The sequence below is a fragment of the Nelusetta ayraudi genome, unplaced genomic scaffold, assembly GCF_046127955.1.
Source record: "Nelusetta ayraudi isolate G7.1 ecotype Tasmania unplaced genomic scaffold, CSIRO-AGI_Nayr_v1 ptg000028l, whole genome shotgun sequence".
NCBI lineage: Eukaryota > Metazoa > Chordata > Actinopteri > Tetraodontiformes > Monacanthidae > Nelusetta > Nelusetta ayraudi.
Genome location: NW_027466078.1, coordinates 3,102,501 through 3,127,500, shown reverse-complemented (window position 1 = coordinate 3,127,500; position 25,000 = coordinate 3,102,501). Strand labels below are relative to the sequence as shown.

The 25,000-nt window shown below is 42.1% G+C and overlaps 2 protein-coding genes across 4 annotated transcripts in view; one reads left to right on the top strand and one right to left on the bottom strand.

The window, feature by feature from the left end:
* Positions 1 to 15,524, top strand: part of armc8 (armadillo repeat containing 8) — a 22,881-nt gene extending 7,357 nt beyond the window's left edge. Inside the window, exons 17-23 of one of the 3 annotated variants that reach the window (XM_076030521.1) lie at positions 331 to 480; positions 10,255 to 10,350; positions 10,456 to 10,551; positions 10,678 to 10,750; positions 11,514 to 11,550; positions 14,003 to 14,073; positions 15,002 to 15,524. In XM_076030521.1, coding sequence (XP_075886636.1) covers positions 331 to 480; positions 10,255 to 10,350; positions 10,456 to 10,551; positions 10,678 to 10,750; positions 11,514 to 11,550; positions 14,003 to 14,036 — 486 coding nt within the window. In that variant the 3' untranslated portion in view covers positions 14,037 to 14,073; positions 15,002 to 15,524. Of the gene's footprint in view, positions 1 to 330; positions 481 to 5,388; positions 5,448 to 10,254; positions 10,351 to 10,455; positions 10,552 to 10,677; positions 10,751 to 11,513; positions 11,608 to 14,002; positions 14,074 to 15,001 lie in introns of those variants that run through there. The other 2 variants (XM_076030520.1, XM_076030522.1) reach the window with 2 other exon arrangements.
* A 1,650-nt stretch (positions 15,525 to 17,174) lies between these two features.
* The window catches only part of itgb2 (integrin, beta 2), a 19,868-nt gene continuing 12,042 nt past the window's right edge, over positions 17,175 to 25,000 (bottom strand). Inside the window, exons 7-16 of the mRNA XM_076030519.1 lie at positions 23,633 to 23,791; positions 23,446 to 23,541; positions 23,267 to 23,356; positions 22,747 to 22,884; positions 22,278 to 22,468; positions 20,568 to 20,800; positions 19,326 to 19,545; positions 18,892 to 19,109; positions 18,039 to 18,205; positions 17,175 to 17,456 (exon numbers count right to left, since the gene is read on the bottom strand). Coding sequence (XP_075886634.1) covers positions 17,391 to 17,456; positions 18,039 to 18,205; positions 18,892 to 19,109; positions 19,326 to 19,545; positions 20,568 to 20,800; positions 22,278 to 22,468; positions 22,747 to 22,884; positions 23,267 to 23,356; positions 23,446 to 23,541; positions 23,633 to 23,791 — 1,578 coding nt within the window. The 3' untranslated portion in view covers positions 17,175 to 17,390. The remainder of the gene's footprint in view (positions 17,457 to 18,038; positions 18,206 to 18,891; positions 19,110 to 19,325; positions 19,546 to 20,567; positions 20,801 to 22,277; positions 22,469 to 22,746; positions 22,885 to 23,266; positions 23,357 to 23,445; positions 23,542 to 23,632; positions 23,792 to 25,000) is intronic.

Here is a 25,000-nt window from a genome sequence, read left to right as displayed (position 1 = left end):
CTGGACAGATAGTCACACTTTGTCTACATAGGGTTAATACATCCATCCGCTTCTCTTATGTCATCTTATTTTCTGTTGATTCTTGTGCCACTTCCTCTTTTTCTTTCCAAATGACTTATAAATGATCTTTGTGAACTGAACTAAAGTCATCTAATGGTACCATTGGTGAATACTTGGCTTCTAAAATGTGCCAGGCACTGAACGTCGTCGAGGACGGATCACGTCCACTGTGCCGCAGTTGCAATTAAAAACATGACTTGGTTCCTGTTTGTAAAGCCTGTTTGTATTCTCAGATCGTTACAATATAAAACTTTGTGTTTGTATGTCCAGAACATGGCGTTTCAGGCCGATCAGAAGATAAAGGGAGAGATTGTGCGGTGTTTGGGTACAGACCACTTGTTCTGCCTGCTGTCGGACTCCGACAACAACGTGCTGATGAAGACTCTGGGTTTACTGCGGAATCTGCTGTCTACGCGCACGGTAAGAAATACCAAACGCTCTCACTTAGCACTACTTGCACATAAATACCTTAACGTGAACGAGTAGTGAACAGTGATCATCTGATGGTGCTATGACAATGAAGTAGCTGCACTCAGGCACTTCTTTGAAATGCATTAAATAGGCAATTAAGTCTTTTCAACGCTCTCTGTGAGCCCCTAGTTTTTGAAAGAATACACCCAATTACCGAGGACTATTACCAAGAAAACATCACCAAGTCACATAATAACATGAATAAGTTTCAGGGCTACAATTAACGATGATTTTAGTAATCGATTAATCGGTCGATTCATTTTTATTTGCGATTAATTGATGAATCGGATAACCAGAAGAGTGCACACACAGGTTGCCACCTAAACATCCCTCATTGTAAAGTAATTTTCATTAATTAGCAATTTGGAAAAAAATGTTTTTATTTTTGTTGAATTGGACCTGATCTTTAGAACAATAAATAAATGATACAAATAATAAAGACAATTCCAAAATTCCAAAGTTTCACAGGATTTGTTTGAACATTATAAACACGACATGTTACTAATACTAATGTGATTCACAACATTCACAGACACACACATACACACTCTCTACAGACTCGACACTATCGCTCATTGTGGTAAGTGTAAATTAAGAGTACACAACATTTAAACAACAGAAGAATATGAAGCTGAAATAAGAATTACAGAATAAAAACATAACATATAAGAAAATGAATGGGCCCAGAAAAGCAAGTGCAACACAAAATGTGTCTTCAGTCTTTGCCTCTTTCCCAGCCCTGTTATACCACCATCAGTAAGGAGCTGCGACTAATAATAATAATAATAAATAATAATAATAATGAATAGATTTTATTTATAACGCAATTTACATTTGTGTGTGCACAGCTTACGTTAATTCAATTAACTCCAAGTAAACATCAGCAGCAACCAGAGAGACGTTACCGGTACATTTCATCACTGTGGAACCAACTTACTCTTAGGGTCGACTCGGCAAACTAAATGTCCACCTTGTAGCTGTTTGCCTGTAATGAAACGGGATCCACTTAATCGTCATAATTCATTAAAGACCATGCGATGAGTCTGCGCAGCCACATCAACGTAAAAACAATTGCAACAACTGCACAAATACTGTGAGGTAGTAGGAGATGCTGGTATTTATATGACTGCAATTAATATAATAGGAACGCGGTTATAAAAATATGGATTCAAAAAAATCCAACGTTTTTTTTTTTGTCTGGAATGAAACGGTGTTCACTTGTTTTCAAACGCAAAAGCATTAACAAACAAATAAAAATGGTCAACAAAACGAGGGTACGCACATTTAACTAATAGAGATGAATTTTAAGGCTTCGTAGCTATTCAAAGTATTGATACCTCTCTTCATCAGTCTTTTTAGTGTTTCAGACTATATCTTCATTTTGTAATTCAACTGATGGATATTGGGTTTCCCTTCAGTTCTTTCTTGCATTTGTGAATATGAAATCTTCTATATACAGTGGCTTAATGATGTTTAAAAAGAAAACACGACTTCATCCATGTTCTTTTTTTTATCACTTGTCATAATTTAGAAAGCCTTCATGATAAGTCTGCACAGCCGCGTCCAGGGAGCAGCAAACTTGAACCGCTTTTGTGTTTTAGCCTTTAGAGACACTTAGGGGAGACGTAGTCAAAGAAGGGTAATTGCAAAAAAAAAACATTTTTAATTAGCATTTGTTGTTTTGAGTAAGTCTTGTAATGTTTCATCTTAACCTTTGCTGTTGTCATGACTATACCTTTAACCGTGGACTTTGCACTAATAGAATTTTGTACAGTTTTTATTAAACTTAGAAAAGTATGCCATCTCTCGCAGAGGACTAAACGTCAATCTAAGCATAGATGTGCACAGACATTTGTCCAAACCCGGAATCCATAGATAGTAGAAATGACGGAAGTAGTGTTTGGAATGACAGGGGGTTCGTACTTCCTTTTTCCTTTCTCCCTTTTCTTTATGTTTTGTCTTGTGACTGGTTTCCTGTGGAGAAAAATAAAGAGTTGTGGTTAAACTGTGGGCAGGGTGTGTCACCGAGGTGCACACGCACCGGTGGTACTTGATGAATCTGATGAGACTCAGGTGTGAGTGCGGGGCAGCAGCCACACGCCACAGACGCCACAAACTCTTGAGAGGAGCCATGTTTTCCAATTGAGTTCAGTCACAGATCCCTTTTAAACAAAAACGAACTTGAACATCAACCCCAGACGGAGCTAGCCGCTCACTGGGAGTAGCAACCCGCAGTCGCGGCGAGCGTCCAGCTATCCTGCGGCCCGGGTAAGCTGGCCCTCCTCACTCGTTTTCTCTCCTGGCAAACCAGTCTTTTCTGTTTCAGTTCCCCTCAATTTTCATTTTCTGTCACACTCTAGGTTAGGACTCGCACTGTTATACGAGCGTTTAGATCCCTAGACCTGTCTAGTCCGGAACAGTAAGCAGAGGTAGCGTCAAACCTCAAAGTGACTTCTGCACAGCTCGCGGCTCCAATGACATCATAATCGCGCGATGCAACGAATGGATAGTGGAATTCACTGCCAACACTTTTAATAATCCATTTTCTGTCGATTCATCGTTGCAGCCCCAATGAGTTATATCTGTATCTGTAGTGTGGTGGTCTCTTCGTTTCATCCAGAGTGTTGCCAGAGTCACTCCTTTATGTTTGCGTTGCCTTGTTCGTGCAGTGAGCTCTCACGGGGGGGGGGGGCTTGTAATTGCACATATTGTGAGTTTCTGTGTCAGTTTGCGAATGGAAACAGCAAGGTGCATGACACAATGGAGAAGTGCTTTCACCAGGCTACCAGCTTCAGCGAGATGGAATTGCCAGGCTGGAAATTTTTAGTGAATAAGAAAAATATTTTTGGATCGCTCATTTTTGGCGATATCCCAATATTGGGGTGGGACATGTCACCATCCATCCTGTTGGTTCCTATGCCCCTGCTAGACCACCATTCTGGTTGTAACAGCGGCTTTAGTGCTATCCCTCTGGCTCGCACTGGGAGTGCCCTCTTCTCCGTGGTGATCAGTCAACTTGTGTGGCTTCTCAGACAGATCAACTGGAGGGCGACCGCTTCAGCACTGGAGGTCAAGTTTCCTGAAATTCATCGGCTTAGCAGAAAAGAATTTGACTTTTGACTTTAACTTGGAATTACTGTGAGCTGCCGTTGCATTTTCGGGAGGCCGGAGGTGAAGGAGGGAGCCGGTTTGTTGATTGGTCAGAGGTAGATGGGAAGCAGAACGGGTAGTTTCTTTGAAGGTCCTTCTTCACTCTTCAATTATCATCTTTACACCTAGAGTGTTAGCAGAGATTCATACCCAAGCTCAGGGATGCTTAGTTGTAAACCAAATATGTGGGGATGGCCAATCCGAGGAGATTTTCCTCTGACAAATGAGCAGTGTCTGGGTGTGGTTTAGCCCCCCAATCTGTGACATTTTCATCCTTTGAAAACAACATTAAACATTACATTGGTCCAGGACAGGAACTATGATTCAAAATCTGATGTTCTGGCATTCAGGCAATTAGAATCCACACACGCACATTACAAACATTCCAGATTAATCCAAACTAGCTACAGTACATTTACACATGGTGAACTTTTAAACACAAATGACCCTTTTCCACCGAGCAAGAACCGGCGTTAGCCAGCGCTAAGGCTGACCTAGCACCAGTTCTTTGTGTTTCCACCGCGTAAGCACCGGCTCCAGCTGCTCAAAACTGCTGCTTTTGGCAGCAACTTGTTGCTGAGCCCGCGGTAGCACATCGTCTGACCATGCTATATCAGGGTCAGGGGACCATGCAATTATTACCAATGTTCGCCATTTTTGAAACAACAGCCAATATATTTTGTAAACTTGCTAAACGGATGCAAAAACAACACAACGCTGGTTTAATGGATGTTTTTTGTGAATTTGTGAATAAGACACCCTGTTTCTGAAATCCGAAAGAGGTGGATTGTGAACATCAGAAGACATATATACCCCACATATATCATAGGCCAGGAGTCGCCACCATGGTCCCCGCAGGCACCAGATAGCCCCCAACGGGTCGCCCCCTGCAGCCCTGTTTAAAAAAAAAATAGCACAACTCGTCAAGCTGCATCTAAAATAAAGTTTTATCCAACCTTGTTAAGTCATTGTTGATAATTATTGAGAAAGTGATCAGTATCTTTACATTCATCAGTATCACTAATAATAATATTCAATTGAGAAAGTTTGTTATTTCGGTAGAGTTTAGCAAACTTGTTGCCATTCATATGTCTCAGGTCCCACGGAGCAGCTCTCGGGTTCAAAAAAGTTGGTGACTGCTGTCATAGGCCATCACACTCGTGAGTGCAGTTGGCATGTTCAATCTGTGGATGTGAACAAGCTTGCCAAAGGGGGTAGAAGGAGACGGCTTTCTGACGTGACAAACTTCTTTGAAAATACGTTCACACATGTATCCAATTCATCTCAGAGCAGAACATTTATATGGCACAATGATTAATAAATACAGAGATGTGGAGCACGTCTAACATTAATGAATCTGACTGGGCTAATGATGAAGTCAGTGGGCTACCTGTGGTAGCCGCAGACCGACCTTCATAATCACGGATATAGCTGCTAATGCGGAACTGAAAACCTTCTTCTCCGAGGCTTGAAGACGCCCTCGAATGTGCTTGAATTTGCCTGTAAAGGTCGTTGATAGTAATTTGAGGTAAGTCCTGGAGACATTCAGTTTCAAACGGCTTCTTTGTAGTCGCGATCAGACTAGTGTGTTGACAGTTAATTCTGAGCTGGCCCATCGTAAAGCAGCCATGCATAAACCGAATTCAGTCTCCCTGTCACTACCCTGTAATTTTCCACTGCTCTGTCTCCCCTGCTTACTCTACACAGCGGCATTCGCCAGAGCGTGTGAGCCAGGTGGAGCGGTCATAATTCCGGCTCGACGCACGGTAGGGTTGATTTCAAATCCGCTCCTTGCTCATTTAAAAATTTTCTGGTGCCGTTTCACTCTGCCGCTCATCATTATTTGCATAGTGCTCCACTCCTGACTCAACATCCGCACAGAAGGTAGCGAAAAACATGACACCATGATCTTCTTGGTGATAATAAACACATTGGCTTTGCCTGAAGCCCCCGTTTCTATTGCTCTTTTCATGCCGTATTCTTCCACAGCATTTCTAGTGAGATTTCATTACTGGCCCTACTATAGCTGTGTGTACACATGTATGTACAGGTGTGTGCCGTTCAAGTTGTGTGACAAGGGTTGCAAAATGTGTTCAGAGTACCTATTAAGTAATGGTTTTGCTTCTGATGGCAACCGACCAATTCCCTCTCTTTGTGGCTGATTCTCGGCTACTCTTGCGTTTTTCTAATGCCCTTCCCACTCATGTTGGCTTGAGATGCTATCTGCAGCTCCCAGAATTTGCTCGCACGCAGCTCCTCCTGGATGGCCCATTCATATGGATCTTGGCCAGATGTCAATTGTGTGGACACACTGCCACACAATTGGCACTGGAGAAAGGCCAGTTTTCAGGCACCACTTGGCTGCTGAGCCAGATTCTTTGCACTGATTGGGAACCACTTACGTCATAGGTTATCGCTACAAATTTCCGGCACATTTAAAACAACTTCCATGGAATATTTCATAAACTTTCCCAGTTGCAGGCAGGGCAGAGAAGAGACCCTCGCCACTCATCCAGACGGAAAACGAACCGCCCATTACTGCATATAAGCCCAGACCTGGAACGGGTGTTTTGGACCCAATTGCAGTACAGCAGACACAGGTTAAGTTGAAAGTGTCCGTAATCAGAAATCAGGCAGGACAAGCTGGTCGAAGGCTGGCAAGGTTGACGACAGTCTTGACTGCAGAAAGGTAAATAGCAATCTGGCAGGGAATGAGTGGCTAGCAGGGGTCTTTATACCTAATCAGTCAGATAAAAGCAGGCAAGCAGAATGGAGTCACTTTGATGGGATGGATTGGAAAAGACTTAAATGGGGAACAGAATGTCCAAACTGTGACAACACCCTACAGCAGGGGTGTCAAACTCATTTTGGTAACAACGTAGAAATAACAACAACTTCCAGTTGTTTTCTTTGTTTTACTCCGTCTGTGTACTTTGAGTACTCTGCACTCTGCATCAGTGTTGCCAACTCCTCACTGAAGAAAGTCGCTATTAGCTGTCCTAAAAGTTGCTAGAAGTTTCAAAATGACGTCATCGTCTAATTTGACAATTTCCACTTGATGGCAACGTAATGACACCAGGAAAAGTTGCTAGAATTGTCGCTAGTTGCTTTTGACAACAACAAAAAAAGTCGCAATGGGGAGAATAGCAACTTTTTTGGGGGAGAAAGTCGCCAAGTTGGCAACACTGCTCTGCATCAGCTTTGTCTGTGTCGACAGAGACGTTTTGGGGCAATGAGGGCAGCCAACAGGAGACGTTTTGAGGCAATGAGGGTAGCCAATAGGAGACGTGACTGGCTGTACTTGTGCCAATTTGCTCAGCCCCAGTATTGCGTTTGTTTGCAAAGCAGAAACGATATTTCGACACCAAGTGGACACATTTAGAACAGCACTTTCTTTCATTGATAAATTGCAGTTTTTATATTTTGCAAAATCATCTCGCGGGCCGGAAAAAAACAGTTTGCGGACTGTATGTTTGACACCCCTGCCCTACAGCAACTTTTCTCAACTGGTGGGTTGTGACCCAAAAGTGGGTTGGATCTATTTTGACTGGGTGGCGGCTTCATGGACAGTTTCCCTTTTTAAAGGGGAAAAAATAGATATAGATATAGATATATATATATTTGGATTTATTTTGCATAATACACAATTCAATTCAATTATTTCAAAAAATGTATTGACTTGACATGATAGAAAGTGGCCTAGCATTTTTATTTTTGTTGAATAAATTTGTGTCAGGACCTCCTAAGGAAAAAAATGTGGGTCCAGTTGAGAACCTAGATGAGGTCCTATAGAGTAAACAACCTATGCCTTGACGTGAAGAACCCCATGGAGACACTACAACAGGACATGAATTTGAGATACAATCATTTATCAATTGAAACGCCACGTGTGATATATCAACTTGAATGTCCATGTAGAAGTTTTGTACGGTGGCCGGGAAGTGCAAAACACTTCGGATGGAGCAGAATAAAAACATTCCTAATAAATGTGTAATTTGTCCGTAGCATGGCGTCGTTGATTAAACTAATAAACGACCAGGGGATACAAAATTCAATCGGGGATAACTGCCTTGGCAAGACACTGGCAGCGTAGACGGGGACGGGAGAGCATGTTTAGTTTTCGGGGCAAAGGTATCACTTCCGTTTTGGTTGATGTGTTTGTTTTTGTGATTTGCAGTTGTTTTCTCTTTTGCGGGTGTTTTGCACTTCTCGGCCACCGTAGTTTTGATATTGGACGAACAAAACGCAAGGTGAAGGAACAATTAGTTCCAGCTCCAGTTCTGTCGTATGATGTCCTTGTTTTGTGAAAAAGTTAATTTGTTTTATTTATTGAGGCCTGTGACATTGTTCAAGGATTAATTGTTTTATCTCAATAGAATTATCTTTGTTTAGTTTGAGTTTAGTTGAGATTGGGTTTAGATTGATTTCAATCATTGAATCAATCAACTTTCATTTGTTAAAGTCCAAAATGACATTCAAAGGCAGAAGAAAAGACACCGGAGCTTGGCCGACTTTGAGGGTGAAAAGAAATTGGAATTCTGCATGATAACTGGTTTGGTGGTGGGTCAGTGGGTCGGGGGAGGTATATCCACTGAAGGACGCACTGAGTCCTACAGGTTAGATACTAGTACCTGGCTGTTATTAGGGATCGAGATGAAATCCTCGGACCCGTCGTCAGGACCCGAGTTCCTCCAGGTGCACGACGATGCCAGAAACTCAATGACTAGAATGTGCAGGCGATTCCTGGAGGATAAAGGAATTGAGACCCCCCCAAGTCCACCTGGCCTAAGTCAATAGAAAACCTCGAGGACGTTATTTCCCAGACCATTCTGTGCCCCCAGGTTTACCCCACAGACTGGCTCAGTGATGCCCAGGTCTGGTCAGATCTGGGAGGAGAACTCCCAAAGACACCGTCCTTTGTCTCATTAGGAGCCTCAACCTCGTAATGAGTTGCTCCAATGACATTTTGGCAAAATGGACCAGTCTGCTTCAACATTTCTTCACATTGATTTTTGGTGCGTGATTGATTTCACACTTTAAGTGTGAACAATTTCACTTTCATCAAATGACGTGGCATCCATTTGTTATTAATACATCACGCATTCATTATCAGGGAATTTTTTTATTTTTTTCCCCCCCAATTAGATGTGATGTGTTTTCAAAGTGTTCCTCCAATTTTTTTGAGGCCGTGTATAAATTTTGTCACATATTTTATTATTGTATAAATATACCGAAACATATTAAACATTTACATAAATCTATATACATATTTTGTCATAAAGAACAAAACATTTTGTGATGGTACAAGATCAGGACTGGGTTCTCCAGCTCCTGGCTCCTGAGGTCTTTAATCATCACCACCCAGCATGTGCTTTTGAAGTGCAGTATTGTCTGGAATAATAGAGGAATTGAGTTGGAGAAGGAAAGTGACAGAAGCTCAGAAAGCACTAAGAAAGCCCCGCCTTCAACGGAGAGAAAGATGTCCACAGGCGTTCCAGGCCTACAGCAGCTTAGAGATCGGAGAGATCACCAGCACAGTTACTTCCCTTACCTACCTCACCACATGGCTGTCGCAGTCCAAACAGTGCTGCCACCGTGTGCCAGCTCCAGGCACAGTGCTGACACTACCTTCCCTAGCACAACATTTATAGCATTACTGAACTACATTCATTGAATCTAGGACATACTGCTGTATATAAAACATTAGCTACAGTGAGTTTTTGACTGTAAGCTTTATGAAAAATGATTTTAGAAGGTTTTTAATCCCGTCTACAATAAACTGAGGGTGTCTGCCAGCTGATCCGAGGCCACGGCATGACTTCCAAGTAAAGGAGCCAAATGACTAAAACTTCTTCCTCCACATCTATTTTTTTCAATATTGTTCTGTAATCCTCAGATTGAATGGCTCTAGAGTTGATATAGAATATACGTATTTCTGAAAATACAGTATTGGAGCCTGTCTGAGAGTGAAGATCTTGAAAAGTAATCAGGGGCAGTCTAGATTTTCCTCGAAGCCAATTTAAGATGCTAGTACTGGTGAAATGTGTGCTGTCTCCAAGAATTTGGAGATTTGGATGATAAGGAATTACAGTAAGCCAGTCTAGAAGCAACCAAAGCATGAATAATATTTTCAGCATCTTTACCAGGCCCAAACATTGTTTTCAATGTCACTTTAAAAGATAATGGATGGATAAAAGGTGTCCATGAGATATTCAGGTCCTGAAAAAAAACTCCAAAACTCCGTCGTAGTTTTCTGACATCATTTTTGGAGGCTAAGAGTAATGTTACCTCAAACAATTTGACCATAAGAAAGTTTGTCCCTTGGTCCCACAATAAAATGATAACCCTCACACTTTGATGAACTGCTGTTTGTTTGTCAATTTGTATTTTTTCATTTTTTTTTAAGTCTACTATGACAAAAAAAAAGTATATTTTGTCTGTCCAACCATCAAAGGGCTCATGAGTGGCTTTGAATCAGATTGGCTACATTCTCCAGAGGATGAATGAACTTCTGACTGATATTCTCTTGACTCACTGGTTCCTGTTGTTGTTGTTGTTGTTGTTTTTTACCAGCATATTGACCAGACCATGAGTTCTTATGGGAAGCAGATTATGCAGGCAGTGACCCTCATTCTTGAAGGAGAGCACAGTGTGGAAGTCAAAGAGCAGGTGAGTGGAGCCAGTTTCTCACCAACAAATACACTTGACGTGGATTTGTAAACCTGAATTGCGTGTCGTATTACAGCTTTGCTTTTTTTTTTCCTTACCTCTTAGACTCTGTGTATCCTTGCCAACATAGCAGATGGCAGCACGGCCAAAGAACTCCTCATGTCCAACGACGACATGCTCCAGAAGCTGAAATATTACATGGTACTGCTAAAACCATCCGCCGTTAATCATCTTTGCGATACATCCATTATCAATTGCAACGATGTCCAAATGGAAAAAAAAAAAAAAATCTTCATGCACCGACACCTTTGCACACTGTGCTTGCAGAGCCACTCGAATGTGAAGCTGCAGCTTGCTGCCACTTTCTGCGTCTCAAACCTTATTTGGAACGAAGATAACGGTAAGAGACAAACCACACACCAACCAAACAACACGGGGGGATCAAAGAGGGCAGTAGCAGTAACAATAAATGGGTCTTGAAGGGTGATGTTGCATGTGGTCCTCTTTAAAAGAACCACCCTCGGTCCTCTTTAAGTGCACCAACAGAAAAACTGAATCGAGTTATTTTGAATCCACGCTTTTATATTTCTTGAAAGGAGACTTTATCTTTTTCTCAGCTACCTCAGACCTTCACGGTTTCTACTGTGACACAGGACTGTAAGCCAGTCACACTGAAGCCCCCTAAGGCCTTCGTAGTGGCTGAGTGTTCCAATAAAACTGCCATCCTAATGTGTCTGGAAGGGTTTTGTTTTCTTCATCGGACCGAACTGCTCGTCCGCTGAGAGCCGCCGTGGTTTTGTCCACCTCCGGCACTTTGCGTTAACATTGTGTGCAGGTGAAGTGCACTGCAACTTGGACTTGGAAGTGAACCACACTCAGACCCGTTTCAGGCCTGTAGCGACGCCACAATTATTCCAACCCAAATGAATACACCTCGTAACACCGTGTGTACTCTCAAAACTCAATTATCATCTCTCATTTTTGAGATATTAGTCTGCACATTTTTAAGAAGTTCAATTGAAGCTTGCATGCCATGCAAGCATAATGAAACAAGTCGTTTGAAATGTAAATTGGGTTGGTTGACTGAATTTTATGTTTCTCTCTCTCTCTCTCTCTCTTTCTCTCTCTCCTTCACCATGACCCTGTTTAACACCGGGACGCAGGTTCTCAGGAGCGTCAAGACAAACTGAAGGAGATTGGGTTTGTTGATATCCTGCATAAACTTTCTCAGGCCACTGACCCCAATCTCAGTGAAAGGTGTGCACAAAATGGATTGATGTGTGTGTGATTCCATGATGATAGTTTACAGTTTCATCATTCTGTCACAGTGGTCCCTCGTTTATCGCGGGGGATGCGTTCTAAAAATAACCCGCAATCGAGACGAAATCCGCCAAGTAATCAGCTTTGTTCTTTTTTACAATTATTAGACACGCTTGAAGCCGTAAAACCCCCTGACCACACACTTTTATACACTTTTCTCAGACAGGCATTAACATTTTCTCACGTTTCTCTCTTATTTAAACACTCTCAAAGTTCACACTTTCGCGATTTTAAAAAAAAAAGTACAACATTAGCAAATGAAACCAAAGAGCAAAACCTGTTTTCAAGCCCAAACATTTTTTTTAACAAATTTCATTTTAATGATCAATCTACGAGGTTTGACACATAAGAAATGATTACCAGTAACGTATTTCACAGAACATGAACATGTATGTGAATCTGGCTCGCCGAACGCATGTCCAGGAGACACTGCACGGAGGAGATTGACTGACAGTGGTCTAGTAAAGTACGGTCCTTTAGCCAATCAGGACGCAGAACACAATGCGCGTTCATACTGTACACTGTAAAAAAAAAAAAAAAGCATGCAAAATTACACAAAAAAAAAATCCACGAAAGGTGAACCGCGTTATAGTGATGGACCACTGTATGCTGTCACTTATCAGTTTTATTGTTGAGTCGGCTTTGATTCATATTAAGTAAAGTCTTATTGTGAAACTCTCAGTTGTTTCAACTCATTCAAACAGCTTCAAAGACACACACATACACACCCGGAAAGTATTTTCAGTGGTTCACTTTTTTCCTCTTCTTCCGTATTTTGTGTAACAGCCTTATTCCCAGATGTAGGAAATTAATATTTTTCTTCCTCAAAAATCTACACACAACACCCCATAATGACAATGTGGGAAAAGTTTTATTTTTGTTATTTATTAAAAAGAAAAAAACCCCAGAGAAACCACATTTATATAAGTATTCACAGCCAATTACCTTATTAGTTATTAGCAATGACAGCCTCAAGTCTATTCCAACATGATGCCACTAGCCGGCCGCCATCTGTCTCCGGGCAGTTCTGCCCATTCCTCATTGGACCTCTCAAGCTCCCTCAGGTTGGATGGGAAGCGATGGCACACAGCCATTTTAGAATAGAATAGAACACCTTTATTAATCCCACAGTCGGGAGATTTGCATAATCACAGCACAATATAGTACGAAGAGAAGGAAAGTTATATTAATTTAAAAAAAATAATAATATATTTTATAGAGTAAAAAATTAGATTTCAATGTTATGAACAGTTGGATTATTGACAGTTATCTACATAATATTGACATGCAAATACATGTTTTTATTGCACCTTTATGAAATGAAAAGATTTTATTGAGTACGGTTGTACAGCCTGGTGGCTGCATGGAGGAATGACCTGCACTAGATTACTCAGAGATGTTCAGTCGGATCCAAGTCCAGGCTAAGGCCGGGCCGCTCAAGGACATTGTCAAGGAAGTTGTCCTCAAGTCCCTCCGACAACTTCCTAACTGTGCGCTGAGGGTTGTTATCCTCTCATCCATGACGTCTCTTGCACATTGCTGCATTTGTTTCAATCAATCACTCAACTTTACATTAGTACAACGGTAAATCCCATCCAAAGAGAGAGTGAGCATAGGGTTCATGGTCACCTCGATGGGTGTCTAAGGTCCTTCTTTCCCCCAATCACTCAGTTAAGGTGACCCACGAGCCCTAGGAAGAGTCTGGTGGTGGTTCCACACTTCTTCCACTTACAGATGATGGAGGCGCACTGGGACCTTCAAAGCAGCAGAAATGTATCTGTACCCTTCCCCAAATTTTAGCCGGAAGACAGTCCTGTCTTGGAGGTCTCCGGATGCTTCCTTAATACTTGACTTGCGCTCTGACGTGCACCGTCCACGGTGGGACCTGGTGTAGACAGGTGGGCGCTGTTCCAAATCATGTCTGGTCAGCTGAACTGACCGACCAATCAAGCTGCAGAAACAATTTCATGGTACAGGTTGTACTTGTAAAGGCGTGTACTTGTGTACATGTGATTTCCTAGTTTTTTTTATGTTTAAAAAAAAAGAAATGCCAAAAAAATAAAAATAAAAAGCACCTGAAAGACAAAAATACATTTTTCACGTTGTCATTATGGGGTGTTGAGTGTAGACTGTTGAGCGGGAAATGAACGTAATCCATTTTGGAAAAAGGCTGTCGCAGGACAAAATGTGGAGAATTTGAAATGCTGCAAATGCACTCCGGATACACTATGTGTACACTGTGCACACTGTGTAAATATACACTCACACAGACGGAAGCATTTTTGTTGTGTTACCATTGTTAATGGCCGTGCATACTCTTTCTCATTGCCAGGGCGAAGACAGCTATGCAGCAGTACCTTGCATGAACTCATCAAGGAACAATTGGTTGCCAGCTTAACACAGGTCAGAAGGTCACTTTCATCATCTCTTTATTTCTTTTTAAACTTTTGAGCTAAGTGGGTCTAGTGTTGGGGTGTCTGCCCTGAGACTGGGAGGTTGTGGGTTTGATCCCGGTGTAGGTACAGAATTAGTCCGCCTTCGGAATGTGTCCGGGGGGCAGGCGACTGCCGATGACGTGGCAACCTGCCATCTTTAAATTCTGTGGAGAGTGAGGAGAGTTGTTTGGAGAGCGTTAGTGAGAGCAAAAGAATGGACAGCGGGACGATGGATGTCTGTTTACCTATCGTTCGTTCGACCGCGATGTAGTTTGTCCCAATAGAGTTGCCGTATGTGACGAGTTTCCGTATAAATTTATCTTTAAAAAAAAATGTTCCAATTTGCCGTATCAATTTTTCTTCTAGTGTTTCCATTCGTGACGCATATCTATCAGTACATCTATCTCTGCATCCATCCATCATCAATCTGTCTGTTTATCTGTCCGTTTGACCATCGTTCGTTCGACCGCGATGTAGTTTGTCCTAAGAGAGTTGCCGTATGTGACGTCATCGGCAGTCGCCGGCCGGACGCATTCCGAAGGCGGACTAATTCTGTACCTACACCGGATCATACCAAAGACTATAAAAATGGTGCCTATTGCCTCCCTGCTTGGCTCCCAGTATTCAGGGTTGGACTTGGGGGGGAGGGGGGGGGGCCTTTTGCGTCCTTCGGGACGTGACCGCCACTGGGGCTTTAACATTGTTGCTAGTGCTAGCTTGTGGGCTCACATTTGCTGTCACCTCCAGTATTGCAGCAGTTTTCTCCAAGGCACGCATTAAATTGATCGCTTTGATTGTTTTGAGATCAGTGGTTCGCTCTGTTTTTTGTTTTTTTTCCTTCTGAAGACTTGTTGGTTGGTGAAAATCCTGTTGTTTTTTTTCTATTGGTTGTGCAGAACCCTTTCAGTGGTGGCGGCGTCTTCTCAACCTGTGACATCATGAAGCCGTACTGAGGGATCTTGGTACAAAGTGACAAGCAATGAGAATTTGTGTGTGTGTGTGTGTGTGTGTGTGTGTGTGTGTGTGTGTGTGTGTGTGTGTGTGTGTGTGTGTGTGTGTGTGTGTGTGTGTGTGTGTGTGTGTGTGTGTGTGTGTGTGTGTGTGTGTGTGTGTCCTTTTGTTCTCTCGAAGCATGTGTGCTATGGTTATTAGGACCTTAGCTCAGGCCATTAAACTTATAATCCCAATGGGAATTTTACTTCCAGGATGATTTTTCTGATACGCCCTGTTGCTAGTTTGAAAATGGGGGCAGAGATCAAAGGGCATATCTTGATATCAAAGGATATACATTTTCAAGCATCACACAAATCAGCATCTAATGGTGCTGTTGTCCCCGTCATGTTGTTTTCAGTTTTTTTGCTCCTTGACTCTTTCTAAACTCTGAATTAATTAAAGTAAATGATGCAGAGCAGAACGATGCATTGTGTGTGTGTCTTTTTTTACCATCGTAAGTACAGTGATGATGTTGTGTAAACTTAAAAAAAAATAAAATAAAATAAAATAAACGGTAACACCCAATCAAAAAAGTGGGTGGATGTTGCAGCTCTTGTGAAAAGACTAAATGATGATGATTATTATTATAATTAATGAATAATACATGTTACTAATTTGTCATTATTGATAATAATTATACTTATTTTTAATGAATAATTAGCTACATTGAGAGTACATACGCTCAAAAACATGCTCGGTTTAAGACAAGCTCATGCTTTACCAGTTTAACTGACACACGTACACACACGTTGCAGTACCTTCAGTATTACGGAGTCTCGAGGGAACCGCCCACACACATACACACTCCTCATGTGATCCAACTGCAAAAGTGTCCCGGCCAGTAAACGACAACAAGTTACCCATTATTTGCTTGTCTTGTGGGGCGGACACCCCAGGAAAATGGGGGCATTCCCCATGGACTGACAGAGCAGACAACCCAACACAGCCCCAGGATGGCGACAGCAAGGGCGAGCCAGCCCTCGAACCGTTGCCAGGACCAGGGACCAGACCCCGCACCCACCCGGTAGACTGGTACCTGAAGCAGACGGTCCCTTTTTTTTTTTTTTTTTTTTTTAACAGCCTGTCGGAGAGCGTCAGGACCACACACACTGTAGATGTACAGTATGTAAGAGGTTGTGTAAGAGCCACCTGTTGTAACTTTTGACTGAATTTATTAAGTCTATTGATGATGATATTATGATCACCTATGATAATATTTGATATGTTATATTTACAGAGTTAAAATATAGTTAAAATAATTTTATTATTGTATAGTGGTTAGTGTTACTTGAATTGGCCACAAGCCACCTAGGACTCTAACTCCCAGCAGGCTTAGCGCTAACAGGTTGGTACCCTATAAAGATTGTTAATTACTCACCGGTGTGCAAAAAAAAAATAGCTGAAAGAACGGCAACCAAAGGTTTTACTGCGGTGGATTTCTATTTCTGTACCCGTTCTCTTGTTACCCCCTTTTTTTCCTACATAAACGAGAAGTTCTTTGCATCAATACGTCCTCCTGAAATCTTTGAACTCAGAACACAGTTTAATCAAACATGTATTTGATCTCTGATTTCCTTTTAGATTCTTATCTTAATTTCATGTCCCTCATTTCATGCCTTTTAGTGACTGACATTTTTAGTTGAGTCTAATCTGTGGAATTCATTTATGTTTCATTTGTCTAAATTTTTTAATATATATATATTTTTTTTATGTCTGTTTCCATGTCTTAGTTTTTAAGTCTTACTGCTGTCATCAAATAAACTCATGAAGGTTGTCGCTGTTGCTGGCAGTTGGGTCTCATGTCCCCCTGTTGGTGTCCTTCAGCCCAGCCAGGAAACTGGGGTGCGTTCAGGGTTCACCTGAGTGTGTCTGGTTTGGGGGGGATTTTGTGAGGTGGCGCCCTCTGCCTTGTACCTCTGTCATTTGTCCTGACAGAGGTACAAGCAATGAGCTGTATTGTATTCGTATTGAGGAGAAGTATGAATTTCCGAATCCAAATTTCAGGGTATGTGGTGAATAGGAATTTCCAGTCAACCCTGTTGAAATCCTTTTAACAAACGACTGAGAAAAATAATGTTTGAAGATTATCAGTATTGTAGTCAAGTTTAATTTTAATGATAAATGTATTGTTTGGAGCATAACACAAAAAAAAAAAATAATAATAATAATCATAAACAGCACTCAACTTTTGTGATCTATTTTAAAAGCCTTCCAATTGATCAAATGATCTTGCATTACAGAGACATGCTGTGAGATATAAGAGAGGTTCCATGAGATGAGTGGTAGCGCCGCTCACTCCCCAGTGAAGGTCGGGTTGGTCACAGTGGTGGTTGCGTCCAGAAACAGGGGGTTGTCGGCCTGGCAACACAGAAAAGCATCACTTTGTATTTTATCTGCAATCATTTTGTGACCTGACAGATACTTCAGTTTTTGTATGCATGTATAATATAACAAAAATAGAACGTATCATACATGAGACACCTTTGAAAGCATAGGGGTTGACCGGGACGCAGCCTACAGTGAGATTTGTTCTCTGCATTTGCACCCAATTTCTAATTCAAATTAGGACACGTTCTGGATAACTCTGGAGAAAATAGTGCTGTTTCACAGGGTACCAACATCTTAGACAGACAGTCTGGACCATTGGTGCACATCGACAATTCTCCGTAACAAAAAAGAAAACCCATGTTTACTGCTGGAGCAAGCAGCAAGCAGAAAGATCAACCACTCACGCATCCTGGTACTGCACAAATTGTTTCCAAGGTTCTGTCCATCGAATAGTAGTTTACAACCCAAGGACTTAAGTAGAGCCCTGGCTGTAAATTAACTGTTTATTAATAATAATAATAATAATAATAATAATAATAATAATAATAGTAATAATAACCAAATCTGTGCAATTTCACAACAATAGAATAATTGTCAAATATTTTCTCTTACCTTTGTCCAAACAGATTTCTTTTTCTCCTTTTCAAATTCTTTCCACTGTTTCAGGTCCTTCATGTAAAATATGAGCTTGATTAAGATTAAAAACAAGAGGCCAATCAGAGCAACAGCTGCAATACTGGCTCCAATGATAGCCACGATGTTGGGAGGTTCAGGACATTCTGAGGAGGAGAAAAACAAAAACTTCAGAATGTACAAGTAAATGCGTGTGAAAACTTAAAAAAATAATAATAATAACACATCGTATGATAAAATGCCAAATCCCTAACCCCAATTTTTATTTCATTTTATGGCTATACCTGCTCTTCGTGAAAGATAATTTGAAATGAATAATATCCAATTTATGGAGGAAGAGTTCAGAAACATGAGAAAGAACGGACAGAAAAAACAAATTTAGCATTTAGGCGATGGAGTAAAGTGAGCGAGGCCCCCTGCTTCCCGTTGCTGCTAGCCAAACGCTAGCAGTGTCCGGAAAAAAGACATTGCAATTATGAAGTTATGACTTAACTAGGCAAACCAATGGTGCACAGAGACTATAGCCGTACGTATTTGTGTGTGTATTTCTGGGAGCACCATAATTAGACGAAGAACCTAAAATGTTTATTGACAAACATCTTTTTTGGTGTGTGAAGACCACCGTAGTTCACTGGCGAGCTTGGAAGAGGGAGAGTGCGCAAATGAGTCCTTCAAACTATCTGACCACTAGATGGCACAGTAACACACAGTGCACCTTTAGACTGTAACAACTTAATGAGGAAGTGATTCTCATCTAATTAATGGGGGGTTACCGGCGGCCTCCTGAGAAGCTGTGCACTGCAAACATGCAAACATGCGTAAAGTGTCTCACCTTTGACTTTCAGAACCTCGGCCCTGTAGCTGTCTTCGCCGACCAGCTGGAACAGCTGGAATTTTATCCGGCAGCCTTCGCTGTCTCTCTGATTGCACTCTTTGTTTGACGTGGTGAACTGATCCACCATTGTCACGGTCATGTTGATGCAGGCTGCACTGCAGTTCTTGGCCACGGCGAAGGGGCCCGATTGAAAGCTGAGGCACTCTATGCAGGCTCTGAAAACACGATGATAATAGTGACGCAACAATTAACAAGTTATCAGATAACAGTTTACTACAACTAACAGTTGAAGCTGTTGATGATGATCTGCTGTAAAAAGATGATGTAAAAGGAACCAGTAAATGCAACAATAATAATAATAATAATAATAATAATAATAATAATAATAATAATAACAATCATAATAATTTATTTCCCAGCAGGACACTGACAGTTTGGTGAGGCAGGTATTGGGGCAGCCCAGGCAGGTCTTGCAGTGTGGAGGCTGGTAACCCTCCAGACACTTGCAGCGGTTGCACTTGCACTTCCCTCGGCCGTAGCAGACGGTGTTGTTGAACTTGAAGCAGCCATCCTCTGAGACCTTGCAGTGGCAGGCCGAGCCCTCGTAGCCGTCATCGCACTCGCATTTGCCACACTTGCACCGACCGTGTCCTGGAAGTGACCGTGAAATGGATTCAGAGTAGCTCGTAGCTCGTAGCTTGTTTTCGGACCACAAAGTTTGGCATATTAACGTGACGATCCACTCTCATCATGTTACACATGCTATAAATTGAAAGAAAAATAAATAAATAAATAGACCACAACCATCAGTCATAAAACAATCTGTTTCATGTTCTGTTTCATTTCATTAAGCTTACAGTTATGAGCAGCTCACTGTCAGGGTGCAGACCGCCTAGGCCCTAGGGGGATCTTTATCTCCCCCTCGACCAGGGCTGTCAAACTCAAATACACAGTGGGGCCAAAAAGTAAAAGCTGTTGGAAAAAGTTACGGGCCAGAATTCATTCATTCATCCATCTTCTATACCCGCTTATTCCTATTCAGGGTCACGGGGGTCTTGCTGGAGCCTATCCCAGCTGTCTTAGGGCGAAGGCAGGGTGACACCCTGGACAAGTCGCCAGTTCATCGCAGGGCGCCAGAATTGATCTTCACTGAAAAGAAAAATCTTCCTCCAGATATAACAGTGAACCTTTTGATATGGACTCAAACAAGTTTTACTTTAACCTGAATATGGAACAAGCGAAGCTTAACACTATACAATAAATAACTTCATGAGGCACACATGCAAAATTGAATTTCAAATGTGAAACAACTTATTAAAATAGATAAAATGTCATTTGAAAATCGTACGCCTTTTTTAATATTTTATTTGCAGCCTTCTGATTTAAATTTCAACGGTCACCTTATTCCACAGGCTAATAATACCTTGAAAAACAACATAAGAAGAATAAACCAATGAAGTCATCATAATATCTTTCAGTGAACGTCCTGTCCTGATTGAGCAGACTATTCTGGAAAATGTAGTATTAGAGATACAGTATATGTGCATGTGCGTGTGCACGTAGACATGTCCAATAGCAGCAGGCCAGCTCTGGCAGCGATCGTGGGCCAGAGTTTGACGCCAATGTAGAAAGCTTCTTTTGCTAATAATAGTGACTGGAAATGGAAAGATTACCTCCACACAATTTGTTCTGAAACTTCTCGCAGTGCCCATCGTCACACTGGCAGAACTTTCCGTAGTAGCTGCGCTTGCCCTCTATTTGGTGGCAGTTACACCTGCCGCACACGCAGTCTCCTCGGCCCTCACACTCGACGCCGCTCTCGCCCTTGCACAACGCTCGCAGGGAGCTCTCGTCTTTCTTGCCCACGGAGCAATTACAGAACTGACCCACGAATCCATCGTTGCAACTGCACAAGAATGAAAACAACATCCTTTAAAACACATTGCAAGAATTAAATCAATAATATTTTCAAATGAAAAACAAAAAAACTGCAAAAAGAAAAATTGCAATTATCTTAAAGGAAAGTAAGTATAAACATACATTTAGTGATATATATATATGTATAAAATGTGTGTGTGTGTGTGTGTCTGTGTAAACTCTGGTAGTTGTAGGCCTGTCCAATCGCCATTTTTAGGCTCTGTTTTTACTTTTTTGGAATGACCAGCAACAGCTGGTTGCAGCGCGGCAACACCTCGGCCACACCAGTGAAAACTTTGTGGCGGCGCCTCGGTCAGTATCCACTCTTGCCACATCCTCATCCACAACCAAGTCTCCTTGTGTCGACTCCTTCAAGATGACACACCGAGTACCTTCCTATGCTACCCTGAGCTGTCGTGACGTTAGCAGTAGCTGTCAGCTAGCCTGCCGGCCCTCAACTTCTCGCTGAAAAACACAGAGCACTTTTCCTTCCTTCCTTTCTTCCTTACTTCCTGGCTTGCTTCCTCCCTTCCTTCCTTTCTTCCTTTCTTCCTTACTTCCTGGCTTGCTTCCTCCCTTCCTTCCTTTCTTCCTTACTTCCTGGCTTGCTTCCTCCCTTCCTTCCTTTCTTCCTTTCTTCCTTACTTCCTGGCTTGCTTCCTCCCTTCCTTCCTTTCTTCCTTTCTTCCTTTCTTCCTTACTTCCTGGCTTGCTTCCTCCCTTCCTCCCTTCCTTCCTTTCTTCCTTTCTTCCTTACTTCCTGGCTTGCTTCCTCCCTTCCTTCCTTTCTTCCTTACTTCCTGGCTTGCTTCCTCCCTTCCTTCCTTTCTTCCTTTCTTCCTTACTTCCTGGCTTGCTTCCTCCCTTCCTTCCTTTCTTCCTTTCTTCCTTTCTTCCTTACTTCCTGGCTTGCTTCCCCCCTCTTTCCTTTCTTCCTTTCTTCCTTACTTCCTGGCTTGCTTCCTCCCTTCCTTCCTTTCTTCCTTTCTTCCTTACTTCCTGGCTTGCTTCCTCCCTTCCTTCCTTTCTTCCTTTCTTCCTTTCTTCCTTACTTCCTGGCTTGCTTCCTCCCTTCCTTCCTTTCTTCCTTTCTTCCTTACTTCCTGGCTTGCTTCCTCCCTTCCTTCCTTTCTTCCTTTCTTCCTTTCTTCCTTACTTCCTGGCTTGCTTCCTCCCTTCCTTCCTTTCTTCCTTTCTTCCTTACTTCCTGGCTTGCTTCCTCCCTTCCTCCCTTCCTTCCTTTCTTCCTTTCTTCCTTACTTCCTGGCTTGCTTCCTCCCTTCCTTCCTTTCTTCCTTCCCTTTGATCGGGGTGGACTTCCCTTTTAATATTCTACAAAACTGATTTGTTGACTTCATTACAACACAAACGTAATATACTGCTGCACAGTGGTTGAAATCCACGGGTCTGATTTGTGAATTATGAACTCAAGTATAAATTTCATTCGCAAAAAGGACGAAGCTCACCTGCATGTGCCACAGTTGACCCTTCCTTGGAAGTTGCAGTGTGAGTGGGCCGAGCTGTCTGTGTCCTTACACTCACACTCACAGTTGCTTGACAATGTCACTGTCAGAGTGTCTTTAATGCCGAGTGCTCTGATTGTAAAAGAGGTGTTCTTGATGCACGAGTCTGCAGTTACACTGACGTCAAAGAAAATCTGAAAACATACGTGTCAACGTTACTATTATTGCATAATTCATTGCCAATTCATTAGACTGTATTTCATTTATACTCATCCAAGACTAACCAATCAGTCTCTACCATAGTAGATTTTGTTAATGGCCAACAACAATGGCCGGGCATATCAACCCTCTTCACAAAAGTTTAAATCACAATTCTTATTGAAAAATAAACCACACACTTATTTGGATAAAAACTTCATAAGTCATTAAGTTGACTTAATGAAAAGAATAACAAAAAACCTTTTCGACTGACCTTTTGCCCTTCGCGAACGTTGTCACAAACTCCTTCATTCTCACCCGCTGATCCGGCGTAGTCACACCTGGGAGTGTAAACAACTCTCACATTGTTTGGGAGACTTTCATGCGTGAGAGTTACTTTGGAGGACAGTCTCTGTAATATATATATACATATATATATATATATATGTGTGTGATATAATGTAATTCTCTCTCTACATGGGCTCAAGCCTCTCTCAGTTGTCATGTGAGCGAAAGTCAGAGTTCCACCCTGGACGAGTCCCCAGTTCATTGCAGAGTCACACAGAAAGACAAACATTTACCCCTTCACACTCACACACACACCCCCTCTGGACAATCTAGAGTTCCTGATTTAGCTCACATGCATGTTTTTGGACTGCAGGATGAAGCTTTACAGCTCGGAGAGAACCCACGCGGACACAGGGAGAGCATGCAAACACCACACAGAAAGGCCCCAGGAATCCCCAGCAATCAAACCACTTTTTATTTGTATAAATAAATCATTGGTCACTCACATTGTAGGCGCTTTGGATCAGTTGGACAACATTTTTAGAATCTTTCGACAGCACTCCAACCTCCGATTTTGGAATCATTTTTGAGAGTTGCTAGGGGGGGTGAAAAAAACAAACATTTATTTTATTTTATTTAAACACATAATAGTGAATACAGGTTAAGTCATTTTTATTTTACTTACCTCGTAGACACCCACGACTTCTTCAGTAACAGCAAATATTGGCTGAATGTTTTTTTTTTCCAATTGCATTGCAAGTTGCCCAACAGACGGGTAGTCCTTTATTGAAGAAACAATGTACAAGTTACATTAAAAACACAGGAAGCAACACTTCAAACGAAGTGCTATCAAAGTAGTGCTTGTCCAATACCATTAAAGTGCTTTTTGTGTAGAGGTTGCGGCTGAGATGGCACTGTTCATCGTTTGGTTCCAGGATACCAGCCAGCTTTCCGTCCCCAGCCATGTGGAATCCAGCATCGGTGGTAAGCACAATCAGTCGGGTGCTGCTGTTTCTCCAGCCAATCATATCCTAAACACAAACCGCAGCTTTACCACACTGAAGAAAAATGCCTTTAAAATTGACTTTAGAAAGGACAGTTCTACTCAAACCCAGGACCCTCATCCAAACGACATCCAGCTACGTTCCTGAATCTGCATGTCGGCACCGTCACTTCCGCTCCCACCACGCAGAGGAATACATTTCCTGTTCCGCGTGTGGCCCTTTATTATTAAATCATGGCTTTGTGTCCGACCACATTTGTTTGTTTTTCTCTTGTCAGTCAGGAAAATAGTTCATAGAGAACCTGTGAGTGAAAAGGTGTACGACCTGAAGTGATTCTCATCTAAATAATGGAGGGGGGGATAATCCAGCACTATAAAGATCAATGTCCCCAAAGCCAGTTTCCATTGGCAGTGTCAAAACTCACTGAAAGTGGCTGAAGGCTGTACAGCCATCTCCTACAATGAAGTACTTATTGTAGGAGATGTGTACTGACTATCTATCTATAGCTTTCAAGTGACCTTGTATATGGACTTTACACACACACACACACACACACACACACAGAAACAACCTATATAGGCTTTGATGATGACGGTGCTCGTGTTATGTCAGCCCCTCTGATCTGTGGCTCTGCTCCTTGGGTCCTTCAGCAGTTCAGCCACCACCTGTGGCCCATTCCACACCAAAATTGGTATTTTTGTAAAACAACCCTTTTTGGCCTCGGGTTACAAAAAAATCTCCATCCACACTAACGGTGCGACTGAAACTACCACCATTTGTCCACATGAAGCTGCAAAATCCACCTCAAGCAAAGCAATGGAATGCATACAAAATCACTGCTAGCAGGAAGACCATTTTAGCCAATCACAAGGCTGGAAAAATTCATGACCTGAAAATCAACAACGGTGAATTGAAGCAGGGCGGATTCTTTGGTGCAGACTTACAGCTTGGTGGCGTTACTGTTCTCAGGAACACACAAGGACAAAATCAACACAATTCAACACAATGTGTGGACTGGGAGTCATGTCAGTCAAAGTACAGTGACACCCTAAGCTAAGCTAAGTTGCTAAAATAGAGCCAGTAGGGTTTTGGCTAACCCTGGCTAGCTGGGAACTTCCCATTAGTCCGACCTCCCATTAGTCTGACAAATTACCAAATGACCAGCTAGCTAGCGGCTAGCTGGTCGCGTTCACTAGTCTCCACTGGGTGGAGACAACTCACTTGATTGCCGTCGCA